The 23933-nt window shown below is 47.4% G+C and overlaps 1 protein-coding gene across 1 annotated transcript in view; it reads left to right on the top strand.

The window, feature by feature from the left end:
• The window catches only part of IGFN1 (immunoglobulin like and fibronectin type III domain containing 1), a 50480-nt gene that overhangs the window by 6825 nt on the left and 19722 nt on the right, over positions 1 to 23933 (top strand). Inside the window, exons 5-11 of the mRNA XM_065403399.1 lie at positions 2459 to 2506; positions 3487 to 3532; positions 5556 to 5733; positions 6331 to 6444; positions 10484 to 10655; positions 11712 to 11984; positions 19905 to 20029. Coding sequence (XP_065259471.1) covers positions 2459 to 2506; positions 3487 to 3532; positions 5556 to 5733; positions 6331 to 6444; positions 10484 to 10655; positions 11712 to 11984; positions 19905 to 20029 — 956 coding nt within the window. The remainder of the gene's footprint in view (positions 1 to 2458; positions 2507 to 3486; positions 3533 to 5555; positions 5734 to 6330; positions 6445 to 10483; positions 10656 to 11711; positions 11985 to 19904; positions 20030 to 23933) is intronic.

Below are 23933 nucleotides of genomic sequence, written 5' to 3'. Positions count from 1 at the left end.
GCAGTGGATCTAATTTACCTCGATTTCAGTAATGCATTTGATACAGTTCCACATGGGGAATTAGATGGGGATCAATATGAAAATTGAAAGGTGGATAAGGAACTGGTTAAAGGGGAGACTACAACGGGTCATACTGAAAGGTGAACTGTCAGGCTGGAGGGAGGTTACTAGTGGAGTTCCTCAGGGATCGGTTTTGGGACCAATCTTATTTAATCTTTTTATTACTGACCTTGGCACAAAAAGTCAGTGGGAATGTGTTAATAAAGTTTGTGGATGACACGAAGCTGGGAGGTATTGCCAATACAGAGAGGGACCGGGATATCCTACAGGAAGATCTGGATGACCTTGTAAACTGGAGTAATAGTAATAGGATGAAATTTAATAGTAAAAAGTGCAAGGTCATGCATTTAAGGATTAATAACAAGAATTTTTGTTATAAACTGGGGACACATCAGTTGGAAGTAACAGAGAAGGAGAAGGACCTCGGAGTATTGGTTGATCACAGGATGACTATGAGCCACCAATGTGATATGGCTGTGAAAAAAGCTAATGCGGTCTTGGGGTGCATCAGGCGAGGTATTTCCAGTAGAGATAAGGAGGTGTTAGTACCATTATACAAGGCACTGGTGAGACCTCATCTGGAATATTGTGTGCAGTTCTGGTCTCCCATGTTTAAGAAGGATGAATTCAAACTGGAACAGGTACAGAGAAGGACGACTAGGATGATCCGAGGAATGGAAAACCTGTCTTATGAAAGGAGACTCAAAGAGCTTGGCTTGTTTAGCCTAACCAAAAGAAGGCTGAGGGGAGATATGATTGCTCTCTATAAATATATCAGAGGGATAAATATCAGGGAGGGAAAGGAATTATTTAAGCTCAGTACCAATGTGGGCACAAGAACAAATGGATATAAACTGGCCATCAGGAAGTTTAGACTTGAAACTAGACAAAGGTTTCTAACCATCCAAGGAGTGAAGTTCTGGAATAGCCTTCCAAGCGGAGCAGTGGAGGCAAAAGACATATCTGGCTTCAAGACTAAGCTTGATAAGTCTATGGAGGGGATGGTATGATGGGATAGCCTAATTTTGGCAATTAATTGATCTTTGATTATTAGCGGTAAATATGCCCAATGGCCTGTGATGGGATGTTAGATGGGGTGGGATCTGAGTTACTACAGAGAATTCCTTCCTGGGTGTCTGACTGGTGAGTCTTGCCCACATGCTCAGGGTTTAGCTGATTGTCATATTTGGGGTCGGGAAGGAATTTTCCTCCAGGGCAGATTGGCAGAGGCCCTGGGGGGTTTTCGCCTTCCTCTGCAGCATAGGGCACAGGTCACTTTCTGGAGGATTCTCTGCACCTTGAAGTCTTTAAACCACAAGTTGAGGACTTCAATAGCTCAGACATAGGTCAGGGGTTTGTTACAAAAGTGGGTGGGTGAGATTCTGTGGCCTGCGTTGTGCAGGAGGTCAGACTAGACGATCATAATGGTCCCTTCTGACCTTAAAGTCTATGAGTCTAAATATTTACTAATAACTGGGAGTTATTGGGAATCCATGACACCTGGACACAAAAATCCAGGCTGGGATTTCCCTGTGACTTTCACAGATTAGAGATCCTGGGATGGAAGACACTTGTATAAGTATTAAGGCTTGTTAGTAGCAACAGATGGTCCTGTGGCACCTTTAAGACTAACAGAAGTATTGGAGCATAAGCTTTCGTGGGTGAATGCCCACTTCATCAGACGCAATAATGGAAATTTCCAGAGGCAGGTATAAATCAGTATGGAGATAACGAGGTTAGTTCAATCAGGGAGGGTGAGGTGCTCTGCTAGCAGTTGAGGTGTGAACACCAAGGGAGGAGAAACTGCTTCTGTAGTTGGATAGCCATTCACAGTCTTTGTTTAATCCTGATCTGATGGTGTCAAATTTGCAAATGAACTGGAGCTCAGCAGTTTCTCTTTGGAGTCTGGTCCTGAAGTTTTTTTGCTGTAAGATGGCTACCTTAACATCTGCTATTGTGTGGCCAGGGAGGTTGAAGTGTTCTCCTACAGGTTTTTGTGTATTGCCATTCCTGATATCTGACTTGTGTCCATTTATCCTCTTGCGTAGTGACTGTCCAGTTTGGCCAATGTACATAGCAGAGGGACATTGCTGGCACATGATGGCATATATAACATTGGTGGACGTGCAGGTGAATGAGCCGGTGATGTTGTAGCTGATCTGGTTAGGTCCTGTGATGGTGTTGCTGGTGTAGATATGTGGGCAGAGTTGGCATCGAGGTTTGTTGCATGGGTTGGTTCCTGAGTTAGAGTTGTTATGGTGCGGTGCATGGTTGCTGGTGAGAATATGCTTAAGGTTGGCGGGTTGTCTATTGTTAGTATTATTATTATGGTGGCTGTGTTACCTAATGATTTTTTTTCTTTTATTTCTTTGCTCTATCTCCTCTCCCAACTCATCAGTTAGTTTCAAGAAAACAACAAAACCATTCCCCACTGAGCCTCAGGAGGGTAAGTGTGAAGAACAAGAGAGCTATCTATATTATGTTCTATGAATATCATAGGCACTTCAGTTAACCTGCTTGATATTATCCAGCCTGGCTGCAAGAAGCAGAATCAAAGGAGACTGTTAGGGGAAACAAACAAGAAATAGAACAATGGCAAAGAAAAGGTACCATCAGAGAGAAACAGTGGGGAAGCTAATAATAAGAGAATGTCCACCTGTCTGGCTCCAACTCAGCTAGCCAGGTTTATTTTTCTCAGGCCCACATCTGGGATCAAAGGGGATATTAAACTATTAAAGTCTCTGGCCTAGGAAGAAAGGGGGATTGAGCAGGCAGTAGAGGCTGGGGATGGATCTTTGACAGAGAGAGACAGAGAATGCTTCAGGAGCTGTCTGTCTTTCTCAGGAAAAGGGGTGTCTGAGCTGAGTGGAACTTACCCAAAACTTACAAGAAAAGAATAAAGTTTAGGTAAGACCCAGGTGTATAGGCCTTTTGTTGTTTTATCCCTTTTCTCTGCTTGTTATGTACCTTTGGATGAATAAATAGTGCTTTGATTTTGAAGAAGCCGTTTCTGAGTCACTCACAAGCCCCTGAAGAAAAATGGTTTACAGGTGCCAAGCCCAGTTGGACCTGTTGTGTTAATGTGGTTGGGAAATAAGGGGGCTGCCACCCAGAGATCCAGTCCCAGCGTGGTTGCTCGGTATGAAAGGTGAGAGGAAGACAGGCCTGTCACCTAAAGGGTGCACTAGAGGGACTAAAAGGGATCTAAAACACAGCTTGCCATTTAGCTGCAATAGTGCGTTTTCAGCTAAATTTTCAGAAGTGGCCTAAGATGTCTCAATTTGGACACCTATTAGTGGAGAGATCCCAAATCAGTGGCCACTTTGCACCATGGTGGCCTTCATTTTTCTAAAGCTCTTTTTGGTTCTGTGTTACGTCCTGTTGGGTGACTCCATTTTCACATCCTACCATTTCTTTTTCTTATAGACATGAAGAAAGAGTTGCAGGACTTCAGGAAAATGTTAAGGAAGCGGTGAGTGGCCCCGGGGCAGGACCAGTGTCATAAAAGAGGCTTGTTTAGCCTTTGTGGCAGGGGTGACTATCCACCCTTCACAAACCATCCAGGCAACACTACCTGCTTCTGCTTGCTTTGAGTCACCACATAGAAAGTGCTCTGCTACTGGCTCTGGGGCTGAGGTGCCAGTGCTCTCCAGTAGAAGGCATCTACAGGGTTGTGCTGCTGATACTGTCTTGTATCACAAAGTTTGCCTTGAGGGATCTGTGTCTCTTCTGCTCCTGCATTTTAGCTCACACTGAACTTATTGGGGAAATGGCTGAAAAAGGGTACAGAGACACGTGGCATGTATCTCAACAGTAACACCTCTGGCCAATTAAGGAGCAGCATCAATGTGTCTCAGAAAGAGTCCCATCCGGTCTAGTCTTCATTTGCTGGTGGATATGACCTCCAGAAAGGGTGGGGATGAAGAATGAAAGAGGGGTAAATTAAGTTGCGGAGGGCAACAAAAATGATTAGGGGGCTGGTGCACATGACTTATGAAGAGAGGCTGAGGGAACTGGGATTGTTTAGTCTGCAGAAGAGAAGAATGAGGGGGAATTTGATAGCTGCTTTCAACTACCTGAAAGAGGGTTCCAAAGAGGATGGATCTAGACTGTTCTCATGGTACCAGATGACAGAACAAGGAGTAATGGTCTCAAGTTGCAGAGGGGGAGGTTTAGGTTGGATATTAGGAAAAACTTTTTCACTAGGAGGGTGGTGAAGCACTGGAATGGGTTACCTAGGGAGGTGGTGGAATCTCCTTCCTTAGAGGTTTTTAAGGTCAGGCTTGACAAAGCCCTGGCTGGGATGATTTAGTTGGGGATTGGTCCTGCTTTGAATCATAGAATCATAGAATATCAGGGTTGGAAGGGATCTCAGGAGGTCATCTAGTCCAACCCCCTGCTCAAAGCAGTGGATGTGTTATTCCTTGACTTTAGCAAAGCTTTTGATTCGGTCTCCCACAGTATTCTTGCTGCCAAGTTAAAGAAGTATGGGCTGGATGAATGGACTGTAAGGTGGTTAGAAAGCTGGCTAGATCGTCGAGCTCAACAGGTAGTGATCAATGGCTCCATGTCTAGTTGGCAGCCAGTTTCAAGTGGAGTGCCCCAAGGGTCGGTCCTGGGGCCGGCTTTGTTTAATATCTTTATTAATGATCTGGAGGATGGTGTGGACTGCACTCTCAGCAAGTTTGCTGATGACACTAAACTAGGAGGCGTGGTAGATACACTAGAGGGTAGGGATCGGATACAGAGGGACCTAGACAAATTAGAGGATTGGGCCAAAAGAAACCTGATGAGGTTCAACAAGGACAAGTGCAGAGTCCTGCACTTAGGACGGAAGAATCCCATGCACAGCTACAGACTAGGGACCGAATGGCTAGGTAGCAGTTCTGCAGAAAAGGACCTAGGGGTCACAGTGGACGAGAAGCTGGATATGAGTCAACAGTGTGCTCTTGTTGCCAAGAAGGCTAACGGCATTTTGGGCTGTATAAGTAGGGGCATTGCCAGCAGATCGAGGGACGTGATCGTTCCCCTTTATTCGACATTGGTGAGGCCTCATCTGGAGTACTGTGTCCAGTTTTGGGCCCCACACTACAAGAAGGATGTGGAAAAATTGGAAAGAGTCCAGCGGAGGGCAACAAAAATGATTAGGGGTCTGGAGCGCATGACTTGTGAGGAGAGGCTGAGGGAACTGGGATTGTTTAGTCTCCAGAAGAGAAGAATGAGGGGGAATTTGATAGCTGCTTTCAACTACCTGAAAGAGGGTTCCAAAGAGGATGGATCTAGACTGTTCTCATGGTACCAGATAACAGAACAAGGAGTAATGGTCTCAAGTTGCAGAGGGGGAGGTTTAGGTTGAGCAGGGGGTTGGATTAGATGACCTCCTGAGGTCCCTTCCAACCCTGATATTCTATGATTCTATGATTCTATAAGAGGAAAGAGATGCTCCCTGTTGCCTATCTAAACTCCCAGTTTTTCCTCCTGTGACTGTTCCTTAGAACTCCACTACCTGCACAGAAGAAGGAAGTTGACATGGAACAGGTCTGGCAGTTGCTGCTGAATGCCGATAGGAAGGATTATGAGAAAATCTGTTTAAAGCATGGGATTGTTGACTTCCGTGGGATGCTGAGGAAGCTTCAGCAGATGAAGAAGGACAGAGAGGACAAGCAACAACAGGTAAGACAAACCTTGAAAACCATTGGATTTCAATGAGACTTAAGCTCCTAAGGCCCTAAATCACTTTAGAAAATGGGATTTAAGCTCCTAAGTCACTTAGATGCTTTTGAACATTTTACCCAAGGGCAGCAAAATATTAGTGGCAATACAACAAAGAAGGCTCAATTCCAGCCTGACCTGTGTGTAACTCCTGTAATTTCAGGGGACTTCACTTTGCAAGGTATTGGTGGAATTGGTACCAGGGAGCCCATTTTTTAAAACCTGGGTGCTGAATTTTGTATTTGGGTGCCTGTGATGGATATTTGTGCACCTAAGTGCTGATTTACACACTCAAATGTAGAATTAGGTCAACCAATACCGGCAACCATGTTTGAAAATTGGACCAATGGTGTTTGCTTTGTGTATGAGTGACCAGGAGGCTGCTGGGTACTATCCAGCTTGCCTAAAGCAGCAAAAAGTGGAGGGCTAGTGCTGTGCCTTTTGCTACACTGATACAGTGGTGGGTAGAGTAGGTTCCACCCCATTTTGACAATCTAATGGAAGATCTACCAAAGCCAGCCCTATCATATACCATGTGCTTGTGTCTGTCCTTCACAGTATATCTACAGTGTCACAAACCTCAAACACATCAAGGTCAATAAGGAGGGGAATGCTACATTCCATCTAGAGATGGACCTGAAAAATCCTGAGAGCAGAATTTACCTGTACAAGGTAAGGTGGGAGATGAAGTGGCTAGATCAAGCCATGCTGAGATTACAGTGGTCACTTAGATCTGACTCATAACGTGCCCGATTCACTGTGCAGCAACTGAGTGTGTAAGAATTGCTTTATAATGTGTCTCTCAATAGCAACCCCTTTCGTTGATTAAGGAGCATAATTGAAGTGGGAGTCCCATCCAGTTGTCCTCTGCTGGTGGATGTGGCATGAAACCTGAAGCGCAGAAGATGAAGGGGTTACAATAAAGATTCAAGTCCATCAGGGTCCTCCATGGAAATTCAAGAACCCCACAGGCAATAAATTGATGCCTGCAGTCTCAAATCAGCAAATTTAGATTAGTCTCATTCATTTTGATGGGCATTGTGTCCCTGTCTTCTTTCAAAGAGGACTCTCAAGGAAATTAAAAATTAGACCTAGTTACAGAAGTTCACAGCCATGGTCATTAGATGGTGCAAGTGATTATGAACAGCAGGATGATCACATGGTGCTGAGTCCTCTTCCTCATTTCCTGCTGCTACATTGCATTCAGAAACAGCTAAAAATACATTAAATATTTTCCTAATATGCCTTTCCTATGTATGCAGTTTTTATAGCTGTTTTAGAGACATTTATGCAGTGCCAAATGAACTCTCAGTGCAACGTGTATCAAAAAGAGATAACGGGATCTTTGGCTGTATGAACAAGGAGTGGTGAGCAGCAGTGGCGTAGCCAGCTTCTAAGAGGAGGGGGAGCAAACATAAAAAAGGCGCCCTCCCCTTGGCTCCTCCTCCGACTGCTCCGTGCCCCCCCTTAGCTCCTCCTCCGGCCGCACCGCCCCTCCCCCCCCATGGCTCCTCCGGCCCTGCCGTGCCACCCCCGTAGCCCCCCCCCTCGCTCCTCCGGCTGCAGCTGCCGGCCACCATGCTGCGCCCCCCCGCTCCTCCGGCCGCGCCTGCTGCCCCCCCATGGCTGCCGGCCGTGCTGCGGGCCGCCAGCCTGCGCCCCTCCCCCCCCCCGCTCCTCCGGCCGTGCCCACCGCCCCCCCATGGCTGCCGGCCGTGCTGCGGGCCGCCAGCCTGCGCCCCCCCTCACTCCTCCGGCCGCTTTTGGAAAGGCGGGGGAAGCAGCTGCTTCCCCTGCACCCCGCTAGCTACGCTACTGGTGAGCAGTAGTAGCGAGGTGGGTTTACCTCTGTATACTGTGCACATTTTTAACAGCGGGCGTGATTAACAATTGGAACAAACTACCAACGGAAATGGTGGATTCTCCATTTCTTGAAGTCTTCAGATCAAGACTGCATGTCTTTCTGGAAGATATGCTTTAGCCAAACACAAGTTACTGGACTCAACACAGCGATAACTGGGGAAATTCTCCGGCCTGTGTTATAGAGGAAGTCAGACTAGATGATCTAATGGTCCCTTCTGCCCTTAAACTCTGTGAAGCTATGAAACAAATGGGTGGGGAAGTGGTCCATGCAGCCACAAATGGTAGCAGAGATTGTGAGTAAAATCAAAAATTGGAGGGCAGTTTGATCACAAGCTATTCCATCCACATTAGGAGAGAGTAAGCACCCTGAGCATTTACATCTTCAAAGCTACAATGAGAAACTAATTAATTAAGCCTCAAAATGCCATGTGAATCAGGCAAATAAATATTTTTTCCTCATTTAAGAGAGTTCTGTACAGGGCTCATTGTGAAGTCAGTTTTCATAAGCAATGAGCAGCAACTGCCCATTATCAGCAATAATAGGCTATAGGGCAGGCGTCGGCAACCTTTGGCATGCGGCTCGCCAGGGTAAGCACCCTGGCAGGCCGGGCCGGTTTGTTTACCTGCCGTGTCCGCAGGTTCAGCTGATCGCAGCGGTTCGCCACTCCAGGCCAATGGGGGCAAGCCACGTGACAAAGGTTGCCGACCCCTGCTATAGGGCCAACAAACATGTGGACAAAGGTGATCCAGTGGATAGAATGTTAGGAACTGTTAGGAAAGTAGGGTTACCATATGTCCGGATTTCCCCAGACATGTCCGGCTTTTTGGTGCTCAAATCCCCGTCCGGGGGGAATTTCCAAAGAGCCGGACATGCCCAGGGAAATAGGGAGGCATAAGCCAGGGTCCGTCCAGCATGGTCCGCCGGGTCCGCAGTGCAGCCCAGCTGCCCCAGCTACAATGCTCAGGTGGGGAACGGGGGGGGGGGGGGGGGGTGTGTGGCTCGGGCTTCCCTCGCGGGCGGGGACCCCCCGGCCACTGGGGGACCCTTCCTGTGGCCCCGTTGCCCCGCGCAGCTTGGAACCCGGCGCCGCGGGAGCTGTTTCCGGCGGGGACAGACAGGCCAGGGAACGTGCTCGGCAGCAGGAAGGAAGCTGCGGCCGGGGTCCAGGGACCCGCGCTGCCGAGCGTCTGAAGCCCCCAGCAGGCAGAGGCTGCCGGGTGAGCGGGGGAGCAGGGCAGATGGGGGCATAGAGGCTGCAGGGGCGGGGGGGTGCAGGGGCTGCAGGGCGAGGAGGAGCAGGGCAGGCAGGGGCAGGGGGGTGCAGGGGCTGCAGGGCGAGTGAGGAGCGGTGGGGTCACAGAGGCTGCAGGGGCGGGGGGGTGCAGGGGCAGGGCAGGCGGGGGGCGCAGAGGCTGCAGGGGCAGGGGGGTGCAGGGGCTGCAGGGCGAGTGGGGAGCAGGGGTCGCAGGGGCAGGGCAGGCAGGGGGCGCAGGGGCAGGGCAGGCGGGGGGCGCAGAGGCTGTAGGGCGAGTGGGGAGCAGGGGTCACAGAGGCTGCAGGGGCGGGGGGTGCAGGGGCTGCAGGGTGAGTGGGGAGCAGGGGTCACAGAGGCTGCAGGGGCGGGGGGGGGGGGCTGCAGGGCGAGTGGGGAGCAGGGAAGCACTTAGCAATCCCCAACCAAGATCAGAGCGGGAGGGAGGAGGGGGAATGCAGGGTGCTCAGAGGAGGGGGCAGAGTTGGGGTAGGGGCTTTGGGGAAGGGGCGGGGTTGGGGCGGGGCTGGGCGGAGTTGTGGTGGGGCTGGGGGTGGGGAAGGGGCGGAGTTGGGGCAGGGCCAGGCCCCCGTGGAGTGTCCTCTTTTTTCAGTGTTGAAATATGGTAACCCTAAGGAAAGGGACAGATAATAAGAGTAAATATCATAATGCCACTATATAAATCCATGCTACACCCACACCTTGAGTACTGTGTGAAGTTCTGCTTACCCCATCTCAAAAAAGATTTATTAGAAATGGAAAAGGTACAGAGAAGAACAACAAAAATGATTAAGGATATGAAACAGCTTCCATATGAGAAGAGATTAAAAAGACTGGGACTATTCAGTTTGGAAAAGAGACAACTAAGGGGGGATACGATAGAGGTCTATAGAATCATGAATGGTGTTGAGAAAGTGACTAGGGAAGTGTTATTTACCCCTTCACATAACACAAGAACCAGGGGTCACTCAATGAAATTAATAGGCAGCCAGTTTAAAATAAACAAAAGGAAGTACTTCTTCACACAACGAACAGTCAACCGGTGGAACTCATTGCCAAGGGATGTGTGAAGGCCAAAACTATAACTGGATTCAAAAAAGAATTAGATAAGTTCCTGGAGGGTAGGTCCATCAGTGGCTATTAGCTAAGATGGTCAGGGATGCAACACCATGTTCTGGATGTTCATAAGCCTTTGACTGCCAGATGCTGGAAGTGGACAACAGGGGATGGATCACTTGACGATTGCCCTCTTCTATTCATTCCCTTTGAAACATTAGCCATTGTTGGAAGACAGGATACTGTGCTAGATGAACCATTGCTCTGACCCAATATGGCCATTCTTATGTTCTTAGCCATCCCTGGTATAACTCATAGACATCAATGGAGTTGTAGCAGGGATGAATTTGGCGTAATGTGTTTGAAGGGATTTGGATCTCTGGGGCTTCCGTATGCTAGAAATCGAGTGTTTCACACTTAACATATTGCATTTAGGAATTCAGGTAGTTTTGGGTTGGTGCTTTAAACCCATTTAATGTCTTTCTATTTAAACAAGTGCATTGCTCTAATTCAGCAAATTGCCTCTTTTCTCCCTTTAGGATGGCCAGCTGATCAATTATGGATTCAACGATGACAAAGTAAAGCACTGTCTAAGGCAGGCAGGGAAAAAGTACAACTTCACCATCAACCACCTGCAGCTGGAAGATGCCGGCGTGTACCAGATCAAAGTGGAGGATGTGGATGTCTTCTCAACTGAGTTAGAAGCTGACTGTAGGGACCTGAGCTTTATAAACATGCACTTTGCCAGGATGTGTTAAGAACCCATTTCAGATGGGAAATCTAATCTGGGACTAAATTCCAAACTCATCAGTGGAAACCAATAGCCACTGAAGTCTATGCAGGCAAAGGCTCTTACTCTCTAATAATACACTTGTGACAAAGAGAGAAAGGGTAGGAAAGGTGGTCACGTGGATGGGGCACTGGATTAGGATGAATAGGTTCAATTCTCAGTTCAGCACAGACTTCTTGTATGACTTTGGGTTTGACACTTAATTTACCCTGTGCCTCAATTCCCCTTCTGTAAAATGAGGATAATAATCCCCTTCCTCAAAGGGGTGTTGTAAGGCTAAAAGTCCATGAATGATTGTGAACTGCTCAGACACCACAGTGGTGAGGTATAGGTACCTAGTTAGATAAAAAAACAAATATATTCCTGTACTGCTCAGAAGTAGACTAAGGTGCACATCTCAGGGTAGTTGTTCTTTCTGCCTGAGCAAAAGCTCACTGACTTCAAATTATTTTTCTTTCCTTCTTTCATCCATCTATCCATCCACTTTTAGTCTTAGTGAGTCAAGCAACCCCTTCACCCACACTTTCCTGACAATGGGCCTCAATCCTAACTTGGAGAGACCACCTCTTGGGGGTCTCAACTGAGTCCTTATGAGGGAATGGGCACTATTCTACCCTGGTCATTGGATGCAGAAGTGGGCTGTTCCTTTTTGGTCCTTGCAAGGGAAATGAGCCATCCCATCCAAGACTTGCAGAGGGACTGGAGGTGGCAGCTGTCCCACTGTAACTTTCCATAGTGGCCTCCAATAGGAGGGAAACAACATTATTTTGCTTCAAGATACGTTTTGTATATCTCCTGTATAAAATATAATAGAAGGGAGGGTTGTTTTGGGGGGCATGTAACACACTCTTCCCACAGCCTCCCAGAGTGTAGGAGACTTCCCTAGGCTCCAGCATAGCTTTTCTCCCTGAAAGACCTGAGCTGCCTGCCACGGAGAATATGTTACATGACTAATAGCCCTTGATTTGCCATTGCAGCCATTCCTGTGGGATTCCGACACTTGCTTAGTGAAGTGCACTGCCATGAGCAAGGAAATGCCATCTTTGAATGCAGCCTATACAGCCCCTGCTATGATGCCGTGTGGCTGTATAGAAAACATCCCATTGAGGAGAGTGACAAGTACAAAATCTCAATCTCTCCTGATGGCCTGACCCACCAGCTGGTGATTAAAAACACACAGCTCACTGACGAAGGGACTTACACCCTCGATATCAGAATCTGCTCCTCTAGTGCATGGCTTGAGGTGGAACGTGAGTAACACTCTATTCTTCCCTTAGCTTCGGTTTTGCTTTCTTATGGTGGACCTAACTTTGTCACCAGGTGGCCTCCCGTTAGACATGGATTGCTCTCAGGAGTTGATTGTTAGGCTGGGGGCTCTGGACTGCTATCTGGGAAAGTTGGAAGCAGATTAGAAAGTAACTTCAGCCTTCCTCTTCAGTAAGACTATGGCGATCAGAGAATAATTCCCCTTCTTATGAACACTGACAAAACCTGCAAGCTCTCATTTTCCCTATTGCCATAAGACTCATTTATTACAATGTAGTGGATTCTCCATCACTTAGAGACTTTAAATCAAGACTGGATCTCTCTTAAAAATACACCCCAAATCCACTACAAGATAGGAACTTGATGAAGAAATTACAGGGTGAAAATCTCTGGCCTGGGTTACACAATAGATCAGACAAGATGATGACAATTATCCTTTCTGACCTAAAAATCTACTATTCCTATCCAAGTGCTGCTATTTCTAAAGTAGGGTCCTCCTAATTAGGATATCCAAATCAACTATCTGTCGTCTTCATTAAGTTGCTGACCTTCAACCCAACTGGGGGGAGGGATAGCTCAGTGGTTTGAGCATTGGCCTGCTAAACCCAGGGTTGTGAGTTCAATCCTTGAGGGGGCTACTTAGGGATCTGGGGCAAAATCAGTACATGGGCCTGCTAGTGAAGGCAGGGGGCTGGACTCAATGACCTTTCAAGGTCCCTTCCAGTTCTAGGAGATAGGATGTCTCCATTAATTATAAATGAGGAAACTTGAACCCCCAGATCTCTGGCCTGTTAACCATATTTACAATTGGTAGTGTACATCCTTATTTAACTCACCTAAGGAACAACTAAAATTTAGGCAAATTTGAACCTATATATAGGACTGGAATATTTACTCCTTGGGTGGGCGATTTAGAGGGACAGGGCCCCAAACCTGCAGTAGTAGTAGTAGGCCCTGTGCTTTGGAGTATGGTGGGGATTGTTAGCCACTGGGTACGTGATCTTTTTGGTGAATGCAGGAGAGGGCTAGGTACAAGAGAGACGTTGCCTTTGAGTCCATGGTATCCCCTCAACCTCTCATGACAGGAACTGTGGGGTTGACTGATCCTTCCTAATCTGGTAGGCTCAGTTACCTAGTTAGAGCCAGGCCTCTTCAAGGTTTAAAGCTACCTCAGGATACCTGGATAGTGTTTTCAGCTATTTTACTTAGACCTCCCTCAAAGCAGCTCATCTTGTTGAGTGATGATGGACAAACCCCTCCAGCAGAGGGCCAGGGGTTAGTCTGCAGGGAAGGCTTCCTGTTAAACTTGCCATAGATACACATTCAGCCAGAAGTGGCCTTTCACTCCAGTCCCATTATACCTCTAGGCTGGAGCTACTGAGACAGGGCCTCCCTAAAATGTCTTTAGGATCAATCGGGTTTGCTGTCAACCCCCATGTGGCCTAAGATGGCTGCTAGCTATTGCTGGTATCCTCTGGGTGTCTCTTGGTCAACCAGGGCCGGCTCCAGGCACCAGCTTAACAAGCAGGTGCTTGGGGCGGCCAAGGGAGAGGGGCGGCATGTGCGGCAATTCGGGGGCAGCAGGTCCCTCGCTCCCTCTAGGAGCGAGGGACCTGCCGCCGAACTGCCGCCGCCGATCACGGCTTTTTTTTTGCCCCCCCCAATTGCCGCCGCCAGTCTTTTTTTTTTTTTTTTTTTTTGCTTGGGGCGGCAGAAATACTGGAGCCGGCCCTGTGGTCAACACTGATCTCTGTGAGTCTATGTTGGCCCACTATCCTTGGCTGCTGGCACCATGCAAACTCCTCTAAGAGGCCTCTGATAGTCTCCATTTACTGGCAGTCTCACTGGTGTGTTTAGACTCCCCTGTGTAAGTCCCCTGAGGAGGTCTCTGCTGCTCAGCAGAGGGGAGTTGGGAGGGCTGGGTGTGGAATGTGGGGAGGAGCATTAAATGTTCGTCTCCAACTGCCATAACAGACTTTCTTGTTTACTTCCAACAGGCCCCTTTTCCTCTCAGCAACAGCTATCTCTGTACCTCTGAAAACCACAGCATCCCCCAGCGGATGAAAAGCTAGATGGGGCTTTGGGTCTGCCCATCCTCAGGCTAAACACCGCATCACCCCAAAAATAAAATGTTGAGTGACTATCACTCTCAGGGCCTTCCACTCTTCCCGTGGTGCAAACTAATCTGAATCTGATGAGCATCAAAGCACATATGAAAATGGGAGGGAATTGTGATTGTGAGGGTATGGCATTGTTTGAAGTGGAGGTTATATAAGTTTTGTCAGGGGTGCCTAGTGCATATAAGTTAGGCACCCTTTTTATGCATTTAACTAAATGAGTAAATAAAAGCTGGGTGGGTAAAATAATTGAAACAAAACTCTGTAAACTACCATTTCATTTTGAAATTTACAAAATGGAGGTGCAAAAGTTGCACTGTCTTTCATGTCAGCTTTAAGTCCCTTTTTGGAGTGAGAACAGACCCATTTCTACTTAAAATGTTGGTTTTTGACTGAGAAACATAAAATTCTGACTGAAACGTCCATTGGAAACATGCAAGAGTTTTATATATTCTGGGTGTGAAAATGTCCGTTATGCAAAAAATTAAATTTCTGTATTGTGAAATGTCCTGGAATGAAATCATAAAAATCTTGGTGCAAAACTTAATGCTCTCATTTCCACTCCTTTCATACATTTCTCATTACAATGGCATGATATTTCATTTGGTGGCTGCAGCATTATGTGAGATTTTTATTCACTGTTTTCCTATTGCTTTTCTTTCCTATGAATGGCTTCTTCTCCAATCAACAAACAATGCATCTACAATGCAGCTGCCAGAGGAAAGAGCAGACAAACTGAAGGAGATGGAACAGATAAAAATGGATGGCAGACAGATAAGTCCATGTTGCCAGATGAAGAACGTGCCAAGGAACTTCTACAGGGAGAAGGCCTTGGGAATCAAAATCACCTTAAAAGCACCGGAACGGGCAAAGATGGCCAGTATGGAAGTAACCAAGATGGTAGTGGAGAACTTTATGGCTCCTCAATGGATGTTGATTGGCGACATCGATCTTTGGGACAAGATGGGCTAACTGGAAGGGTAGGGAAGGATGGAAGGATGGGGAAAAGCCAGTTTTCTGGAGCAGGGACAGATGGAGGTTCAGTGGCAAATGGGAATAAATTTGGTTTGGCTAGTAATGACGGTGGACGTGTGGGAAAGATTCATGGCCAGGACTTGAAGTTAGGTGGAGCTGGTATGGGTGGTGCAATAGAAGAAGGGGATCTGTGTTCTTTTTATGGTGAGGATTCTATGCTGGGTGGAGCTGGTTCTGGTGGTGGATTAGGGGGAGCAGGAGGGTTGGGTTCTTTAGGTGGTAGAGATTCCATGCTTGGTGGTGCTGGTGCTAGGTTAGGAGGCTCAGGAGAGTTGGGATCTCTCCATGGCATGGAAGGCAGTGCTGACACTGGTGGTGCTGGATTAGGAGGAGCAGGGAGTATAGGATCCCTCTATGGCAAGGATGGTATGCTAGGGGGAGCTGGTGGTTCTGGCGCTGGCCTTGGTGGTACAGGGGATGCAGGCTCCCTCTATGGCAAGGATGTTATGCTATGTGGAGCCAGTGTTGGTATTGGACTAGATGGTGCTGGAAACATGGGTGCTTTTGGTGACAGAGATGCTATACTAGGTGCATCTGATGTTGGTGGTGCTGGCTCAGGTGATGCAGGGGGCACAAGCTTCCTTTTTGGTAAGGATGGCATGCTAGGGGGAGCTGGTGGTTCTGGTGCTGGCTCAGGTGATGCAGGGGGCACAAGCTCCCTCTTTGGTAAGGATGGCATGCTAGGGGGAGCTGGTGGTTCTGGTGCTGGACTAGGTGGTGCAGGGGGCATGGGTTCTCTCTATGGTAAGGATGGCATGCTAGGGGGAGCTGGTGCTGGTCTTGGTGGTGCAGAAGGTGCAGGCTCCCTCTATGGCAAGGATGTTATGCTAGGTGGAGCTGGTGTTGGTATTGGACTAGATGGTGCTGGAGGCATGGGTGCACCTGGTGGCAGATCTGCTTTACTAGGTGCATTTGATGTTGGTGGTGCTGGCTCAGGTGGTGCAGGGGGCATGGGCTCTCTCTGTGGTAAGGATGGTATGAAAGGTGGAACCAGTGCTGGATCAACAGGTGCAGGAGGCATAAGGTCTTTTTATGATAAGGATGATATGCTTGCTGGGGCTGGTGCCCGTGATGCTGGTCTAGGTGATGCATGTGGCATGAAGTCTCCTTATGGTAAGGATGGTATGAGAGGTGCAGTTGGGGCTGTGGCTGGTGGAGATGAGGCTGAGATTGGTGGTGCTAGTGCTGGTTTAGGTGGTGCAGGAGGATTTAGGTCTCCCTATGGTAAGGATGGTATGCTAGGTGGAGATGGGGCTGGTACTGGTGTTGGTGGTGATGATTTAGGTAGTCCAGGGGCCATGGGGTCTCTCTATGGTAATGATGGTATGCTAGGTGGAGCAGGTGCAGCTGGGGCTGGTAGTGGTTTTGGTGGTGCAGGGGGCATGGTGTCTCTCTATGGTAAGAATGGAATGATAGGTGGAGCTGGCTCCAGGGCTGTTGGTTTTGGTGCTGGTGTAAGTAGCTCAGGGAGGATGGGAACTCTTTCTGGCAAGGATGCTATACCTGGTGGAGCTGATGCTGGATTAGGAGGAGCAGGGGATCTGACGGGTTCTCTCTATGGCAAGAATGGTATGCACAGTGCTGGTCTAGGTGATTCAAGGGGTGAGGGCTATCTCTGTGGTAAGGATGGTATGCTAGGTGGAGCTGGTACTGGTCTAGATAGTGCAGGAAGAATGGGCTCTCTCTATGGTAAGGATCCGATTTTAGGTGGACATGGTGTTGGTGGTGCTGGTGCTGGATTAGCAGGTACAGGAAGCATGGGTTCTCTCTCTGGCAAGGATGCTATGCTAGGTAGAGCTGGTGCTGGACGTGGACTAGATGGTGCTGGGGTCAAAGATGCTATGCTAGGGGGAGCTGGCGCTGGGATTGGTGCTGGCTTAGGTGGTGCAGGTTCTTGCTATGGCAAAGATGGCATGTTAGGTGGAGCTGGTGCTGGTGTTGCAGGTGGAATAGGTGTTGATGGCAAGGATTCTATGCTAAGTGGAGGAGCAGGTGCAGGAGGCATAGGGTCTCTCTATGGTAAGAATGGTAAGGTAAGTGGAGCAGGGCCTGGTGCTGGTCTAAGTGGTGCAGAGGGCATGGAGTCTTTCTATGATAAGGATGGTATGTTTGCTGGCACCAGTGCTGGTGCTGGAGTAGGTGGGGCAGGTGTGTTGGATTCCATACATAGCAAAGGTTTAGTGCTAGGTGGGGCAGGACCTGGTACTGGTGGTGAATTCATAGGAGCTTGGGGCACGGGTTCACTTGACAGCAGAGATTCTAACTTAGATGGAGCAGTTGCCAGTGGTGGTAATAGTGGTTTAGGACACTTGGGTTCCCTTTATGGCAGGGATCCTGCCCTTGGTGGAGCAGCTGTTGGTGCAGGAGGTAAATTACAGGATGGCTCCATTGATGGGAGAATGCCAGGTGTTCATGGTGAAGGGTCACTAGGTTATGATCAGATGTCAGGCCATCATGGTGGAGTCCAGGCTGATGCCAGAAGAGGACAGATGCGCGGCCTTAATGCCAGGGGACTAAGTGCAGAAGAAACCTTGAAAAACAGAGACTGGAAAAGAAGAGGAGGTTTTCTCCAAGATGAAGCAAGAGGTATTCATTTTTCATTGATGGCTTTTATAGTGCTATTGCTCTAGTATTTTAGAGAAGAAGGATAATCTTGTGGTTGAGTCCTAGGCCTGAGAACTTGGAGGCTTTCTGTTCTATCTGTAAAAAGCAACAAAGAGTCCTGTGGCACCTGTGACAAAGTTCCTCCTCTACCTTGGTGGGTCCTGCGCTTATTGGCGGATTTGCTCGCTTCACAGATTCACCTTGTGGGTCAGGAAACAGTCCAGAGACCTTCCCCTCTGGTAGAAGCTATAGTCCAGGTCAATTCCGCCTGTGTTTGATCAGGAGTTGGGAGGTATGGGGGGAACCCGGGCCCGCCCTCTACTCCGGGTTCCAGCCCAGGGCCCTGTGGACTGCAGCTGTTTAGAGTGCCTCCTGGTACAGTTGCACGACACCTACAACTCCCTGGGCTACTTCCCCATGGCCTCCTCCCAACACCTTCTTTGTCCTCACCGCCGGACCTTCCTCCTGATGTCTGATAACGCTTGCACTTCTCAGTCCTCCAGCAGTACGCATACTCACTCTCAGTTTCTTGCACACCTCTTGCTCCCAGTTCCTCACACACACTTCCTGCTCCCCTGGCTTGACTGGAGTGAGCCCTTTTATAGCATTAGAGGGGCCTTAATTAGAGTCAGGTGCTTAACTGCCTCACCTGACTCTTAGCAGGTTAATTGGAGTCAGGTGGTCTATTAGCCTGGAGCAGCCCCTGCTCTGGTCACTCAGGGAACAGAAAACTACTTATCCAGTGGCCAGTATATCTCCCTTCTGCTACTCTGCTGTTCCCAACTGGTCTGGGTCTATCACACACCTTATAGACTAACACGTATTGGAGCGTAAGCTTTTGTGGGTGAATACCCACTTCGTCAGATGAATTGGGTATTCACCCACGAAAGCTTATGCTCCAATACGTCTGTTAGTTTATAAGGTGCCACAGGACTCTTTGTCGCTTTTTACAGATCCACACTAACATGGCTACCCCTCTGATACTTGTTCTATCTGTGACTGTGCCACAAATTTCCTTTGTGATCCTTTCCTTTGTAAATCACAGGCCCAGATTTTTAAAAGTGGTCACTGATTTTGGGTTTCTCCTGTTTTGGGTGCCTAACTTGGATCTGATTTACAGAAGTGCTGATGCTCCCAACTTGTAGCTGAAGTCGATGGGAGCTCCATGTGCTCAACACCTCTGGAAGGGGAGACTTGAAAATGTTTGTCTCAGCTTCCATATCTTTAAATGGAGATAGTAACTTCACCACTTCCAGGAGGTTGGGAAGAGATTTATAATTGTCTGTTAAAGTGCCTTGAGATCCTTGCAATAGAAATGGTATATATTAATGATAGCTGTTAGAATTATTGTGAGATCTCTCTGGAACCCCCCTCTAAGCCCTTCTAACTCCTTCCTATGAAATAAACAGACTAAAAGCACACAAGGAATAGGCATTATCCAATTCACAAAAAAATTAGTTTCCATATCTTTTCAAGTAAGGTATCCATATTTCTTTGCCATCTCCCAGTAGTTCAAAACAGACCCTTTTACTTTATTGTTTCTAATAATGTCCAGTGCAAATATCTCCATTTTTCCACAGCCCTGAGACCCATTCAGTGCCAAATTTTCTGCTTTATGAAAATGCACATAAAATCCAACCCAGAAAATTCTTACTCATGTTAGTTGGCCTTATCTGACTAACACCACTGAAGTCAATGAGGCTGCTCATGAGAATAAAGACTACTTAACTGAGTGTGGATCAGGCCTATAATGCCAGATAGTTCTGGTTTTGTGCTGAGTTTCTTATGGGAATGAGGGACTGAGATACGTGTGCCCACTTAAATACAACACACTTGAAATCAAGCTTGTAGTGTATCTACTTGTCCATTATATTGACTTGACTTGCATGCAGAATGTTGGCTGATCCTCAGTTGATGTATATCAGCATGACCCCAATTAAGTCAGTGTCAGTTTACAACATCTGAGGATCCGGCCCAATAGTATTTTGGGATTATTACTGTAGAACTTCTTTTTATAAGAGTGGTGCCTGTTCTTCCCATCTGCACAGGCATTTTTGTGCTCAGATGTTACTCCCCCAGTATGTTCTCTTGTGTAACAAATGGTCAGTGCATTTCCCATGTGGGCTCTTTTCCTCTCTGTATGTTCAGAATCACATTGCCATTTCGACAAAGGTTTGTCTGATGTCAGTGCCCAGAAAGGGAAACCCGATGTGCTGTCTTGCAGCCTCAGTAACGATCAGGTGGAGGGAATCTGGTTTAAAGATGAATTCAAGGTAAGGGTGCAATAGCTCACTGTTTTCCTGGGACACCAAGGACTTATTTCACTCGCTGGCTACAACTTTCATGCGATATTATGGCAAGGTGTTTCCTCACTCTGCCCCACTTTCTTGTGGCTGAGAGTCAGGGTCCTGTGCGGTGGTGCCCCAGTTTCCACTGTAAGGGAAGGCAGCAGACTAGTCTCCCTGGCCACTGAGTCTGACCTGTGTGGGATTGCACCCGAGCCTGTTTGGCTCAAGCCTCCCAAGGGGAATTGGGCAGGGTTCCTCCCCAATCCCACCGCAGGGCCATTTGCATTCTCAAGTCTACACTAGGAGGGTATTGTGAGGTTTTTTTCCATCTCATTTTCCTTGACATGGGCAGGGAAGGGAAGAGCCTCCTCTCTTCTCCCCACTACTGATTATTTAGAATGCATATACGTATTAGGTGCATTCAGAAACACAAAGAAAACCAAGGTGCCTTCTCCAAGGAACTTCAGGTGTGGTGTGGACCATCCACAGCGCTCATTGAAATCAATGCTCAGCACCACTTAAGATCAGACAAATTAGATGCAATGTCTCAATACAATGCAGGAGAATGGTTTGGGTCACAAGGCCACTGAGGATGAGATTCCAGTAGTCCAGATGAGAAATGACCCAGGCATGGAGCCAGGTTTTAGGAGTAGGGATGGAGAGGAATGGAGACAGCTTAGATATATTAGGGCCTGATCCAAAGCCCACTGAGGTCAATGGAAAGACGCACATTGACTTTAATGGACTTCGGATCAGGCCCTTAGTAGGGCATATATTAGTCCAACAGTGCTTACATGAAGGGTTACCAGTTAAATAATCAAAGAATATCATAGTAATTAAGCAATAGTGACCAAGACATAGGATCTTACCTGGGGATTAATGATGAGCCATGGTGGACACAGCTGAGGAAATGCCCTGTTTTGAGCTGCTTGTTGCTACAGAGGATCTGTGCTACACCCCAGCTTTTAGAAAATCTTTTGGAGTAACCCAGTCAGTGTGGCAGACCTCCACGGAGTCCCACTTGTCCTTCAGGGTAGGCCCTGCTGCCTCACCGCCTCCTAGATTGGAGCCTCTGGGTTTCAGCACTCCTTTTTCATACCATGAGCTCTCCTCAGCGAGTCCCACTGAAGTGGACTCCTGGTTAGAGACTTGTACACACTTCAGGAGCTAATGCACCCCAGCAAGTATTTGTAGTGACACCCAAGCAGAGTTTTCAAAACAGAGCAGGATATATTGGTCTACTGGATCACAGCACTGGAAGTCCTTAGGTTAGCATAGAGAAACGAAGGTTAAAGCACAGTCCATTCTAGGCAGGCCAGAGTAATTCACTAGCCAAGCTGTAGTTAACTCCCTTTTCAGGCTCTGTTGACTTCCTTAGTCAGTCCCAGTAGAGAGCTTCCAGCCTCTTCCAGAAACCAACTCTTTATTCCCTTTTGGTCACCTCCCAGTCCTTTGTTTTCCAGATAAGTCCATGCTGAGTTCAAACCCAGGGGTGAGAGGTGGGGGAAAACTATTTCCTCTGGGTTGTTGATTGCTAGGTGTCAGTGATATGGCCTTTGGGGTTTTCTATGTTCTTCTCAGATTTTCCATTGATAAGGGTTGACCTTGACCAGTCCTTCTAATGACCCATTCAGTCCACTCAGACAGCTAAGTGGCATACCCCCCACATATCTCTTTGTCTGCCCCAATAGCAAACTTAATCATTTTTCTCCCACTGGGTAGAAAAGCTATGTAGGGGGGAAACTGAGGCACACACAAGCATCATAAAAATACTACAGAAAATTCCCACTTTGTCACACCTGGATTTTGTATTCAGTTTCATTTGATACATTGAGCATTCTTACTTCCCAAGTCCAATTCGCTTTGTCTCCCAATTAAAAAAAATCAAATGTTTCCCTGTATCTTTTGTTAATATTTTGAACTGCACTTGATAATCCAAATAGTTTGAAATTTTGCACTTCCATTGTATTTGGCTGCTATGTTTGGTGTGCTACCCGGCTTCCAGGAGAAAAGACTGCAAGCAAGCTAAAAAGACCACAATATTTGCTTTGGCTAGGCAGAAAAATTAGCAGGTTTGTGATATCATAGAATCATAGAATATCAGGGTTGGAAGGGACCTCAGGAGGTCATCTAGTCCAACCCCCTGCTCAAAGCAGGACCAATCCCCAACTAAATCATTCCAGCCAGGGTTTTGTCAAGCCTGACCTTAAAAACTCTAAGGAAGGAGATTCCACCACCTCCCTAGGTAACCCATTCCAGTGCTTCACCACCCTCCTAGTGAAAAAGTTTTTCCTAATATCCAACCTAAACCTCCCCCACTTCAATTTGAGACCATTACTCCTTGTTTGTCATCTGGTACCACTGAGAACAGTCTAGATCCATCCTCTTTGGAACCCCCTTTCAGGTAGTTGAAAGCTGCTATCAAATCCCCCCTCATTCGTCTCTTCTGCAGACTAAACAATTCCAGTTCCCTCAGCCTCTCCTCATAAGTCATGTGCTCCAGCCCCCTAATCATTTTTGTTGCCCTCCGCTGGACTTTTTCCAATTTTTCCACATCCTTCTTGTAGTGTGGGGCCCAAAACTGGACACAGTACTCCAGATGAGGCCTCACCAATGTCGAATAGAGGGGAATGATCACGTCCCTCGATCTGCTGGCAATGCCCCTACTTATACAGCCCAAAATGCCATTAGCCTTCTTGGCAACAAGGGCACACTGTTGACTTATATCCAGCTTCTTATCCACTGTAACCCCTAGGTCCTTTTCTGCAGAATTGCTGCCTAGCCAGTCGGTCCCTAGTCTGTAGCAGTGCATGGGATTCTTCTGTCCTAAGTGCAGGACTCTGCACTTGTCCTTGTTGAACCTCATCAGGTTTCTTTTGGCCCAATCCTCTAATTTGTCTAGGTCCCTCTTATCCTATCCCTACCCTCCAGCATATCTACCACTCCTCCCAGTTTAGTGTCATCTGCAAACTTGCTGAGAGTGCAGTCCACGCCATCCTCCAGATCATTAATGAAGATATTGAACAAAACTGGCCCAGGACCGACCCTTGGGGCACTCCACTTGATACCGGCTGCCAACTAGACATGGAGCCATTGATCACTACCCATTGAGCCCGACGATCTAGCCAGCTTTCTATCCACCTTATAGTTCATTCATCCAGCCCATACTTCTTTAATTTGCCGGCAAGAATACTATGGGAGACCGTATCAAAAGCTTTGCTAAAGTCAAGGAATAACACATCCACTGCTTTCCCCTCATCCACAGACCCAGTTATCTCCTCATAGAAGGCAATTAGGTTAGTCAGGCATGACTTGCCCTTGGTGAATCCATGCTGACTGTTCCTGATCACTTTCCTCTCCTCAAAGTGCTTCAGAATTGATTCCTTGAGGACTTGCTCCATGATTTTTCCAGGGACTGAGGTGAGGCTGACTGGCCTGTAGTTCCCTGGATCCTCCTCCTTCCCTTTTTTTAAAGATGGGCACTACATTAGCCTTTTTCCAGTCACCCGGGACCTCCCCTGATTGCCATGAGTTTTCAAAGATAATGGCCAATGGCTCTGCAATCACATCCACCAACTCCTTTAGCACCCTCGGATGCAGCACATCTGGCCCCATGGATTTGTGCTCATCCAGCTTTTCTAAATAGTCCTGAATATCTGTGGGGGTGTTTTATTGAGATGAATTTTCCATTCAGATTTTTTTTGATGGAAAATGACAGTTCAACTGAAGGGAAATTTTCACCAAAAAAAAATAATAAATAAAATCAATTTTCATCAAAAATGTTTGGATTTTCAGTTTTCTGAAGAAAATGTGTTCAACATTTTTAATGGAAAATGATTTTTTTTTATTAAAAATGTTGACCAAATTTTCTTTTCCTCCCCCTCCCAAA

Source organism: Emys orbicularis, chromosome 4 (genome assembly GCF_028017835.1).
Source record: "Emys orbicularis isolate rEmyOrb1 chromosome 4, rEmyOrb1.hap1, whole genome shotgun sequence".
Classification (NCBI taxonomy): domain Eukaryota; kingdom Metazoa; phylum Chordata; order Testudines; family Emydidae; genus Emys; species Emys orbicularis.
Note: the sequence above shows the minus strand (reverse complement) of the source record. Positions and strands in the feature narration are given on the sequence as shown.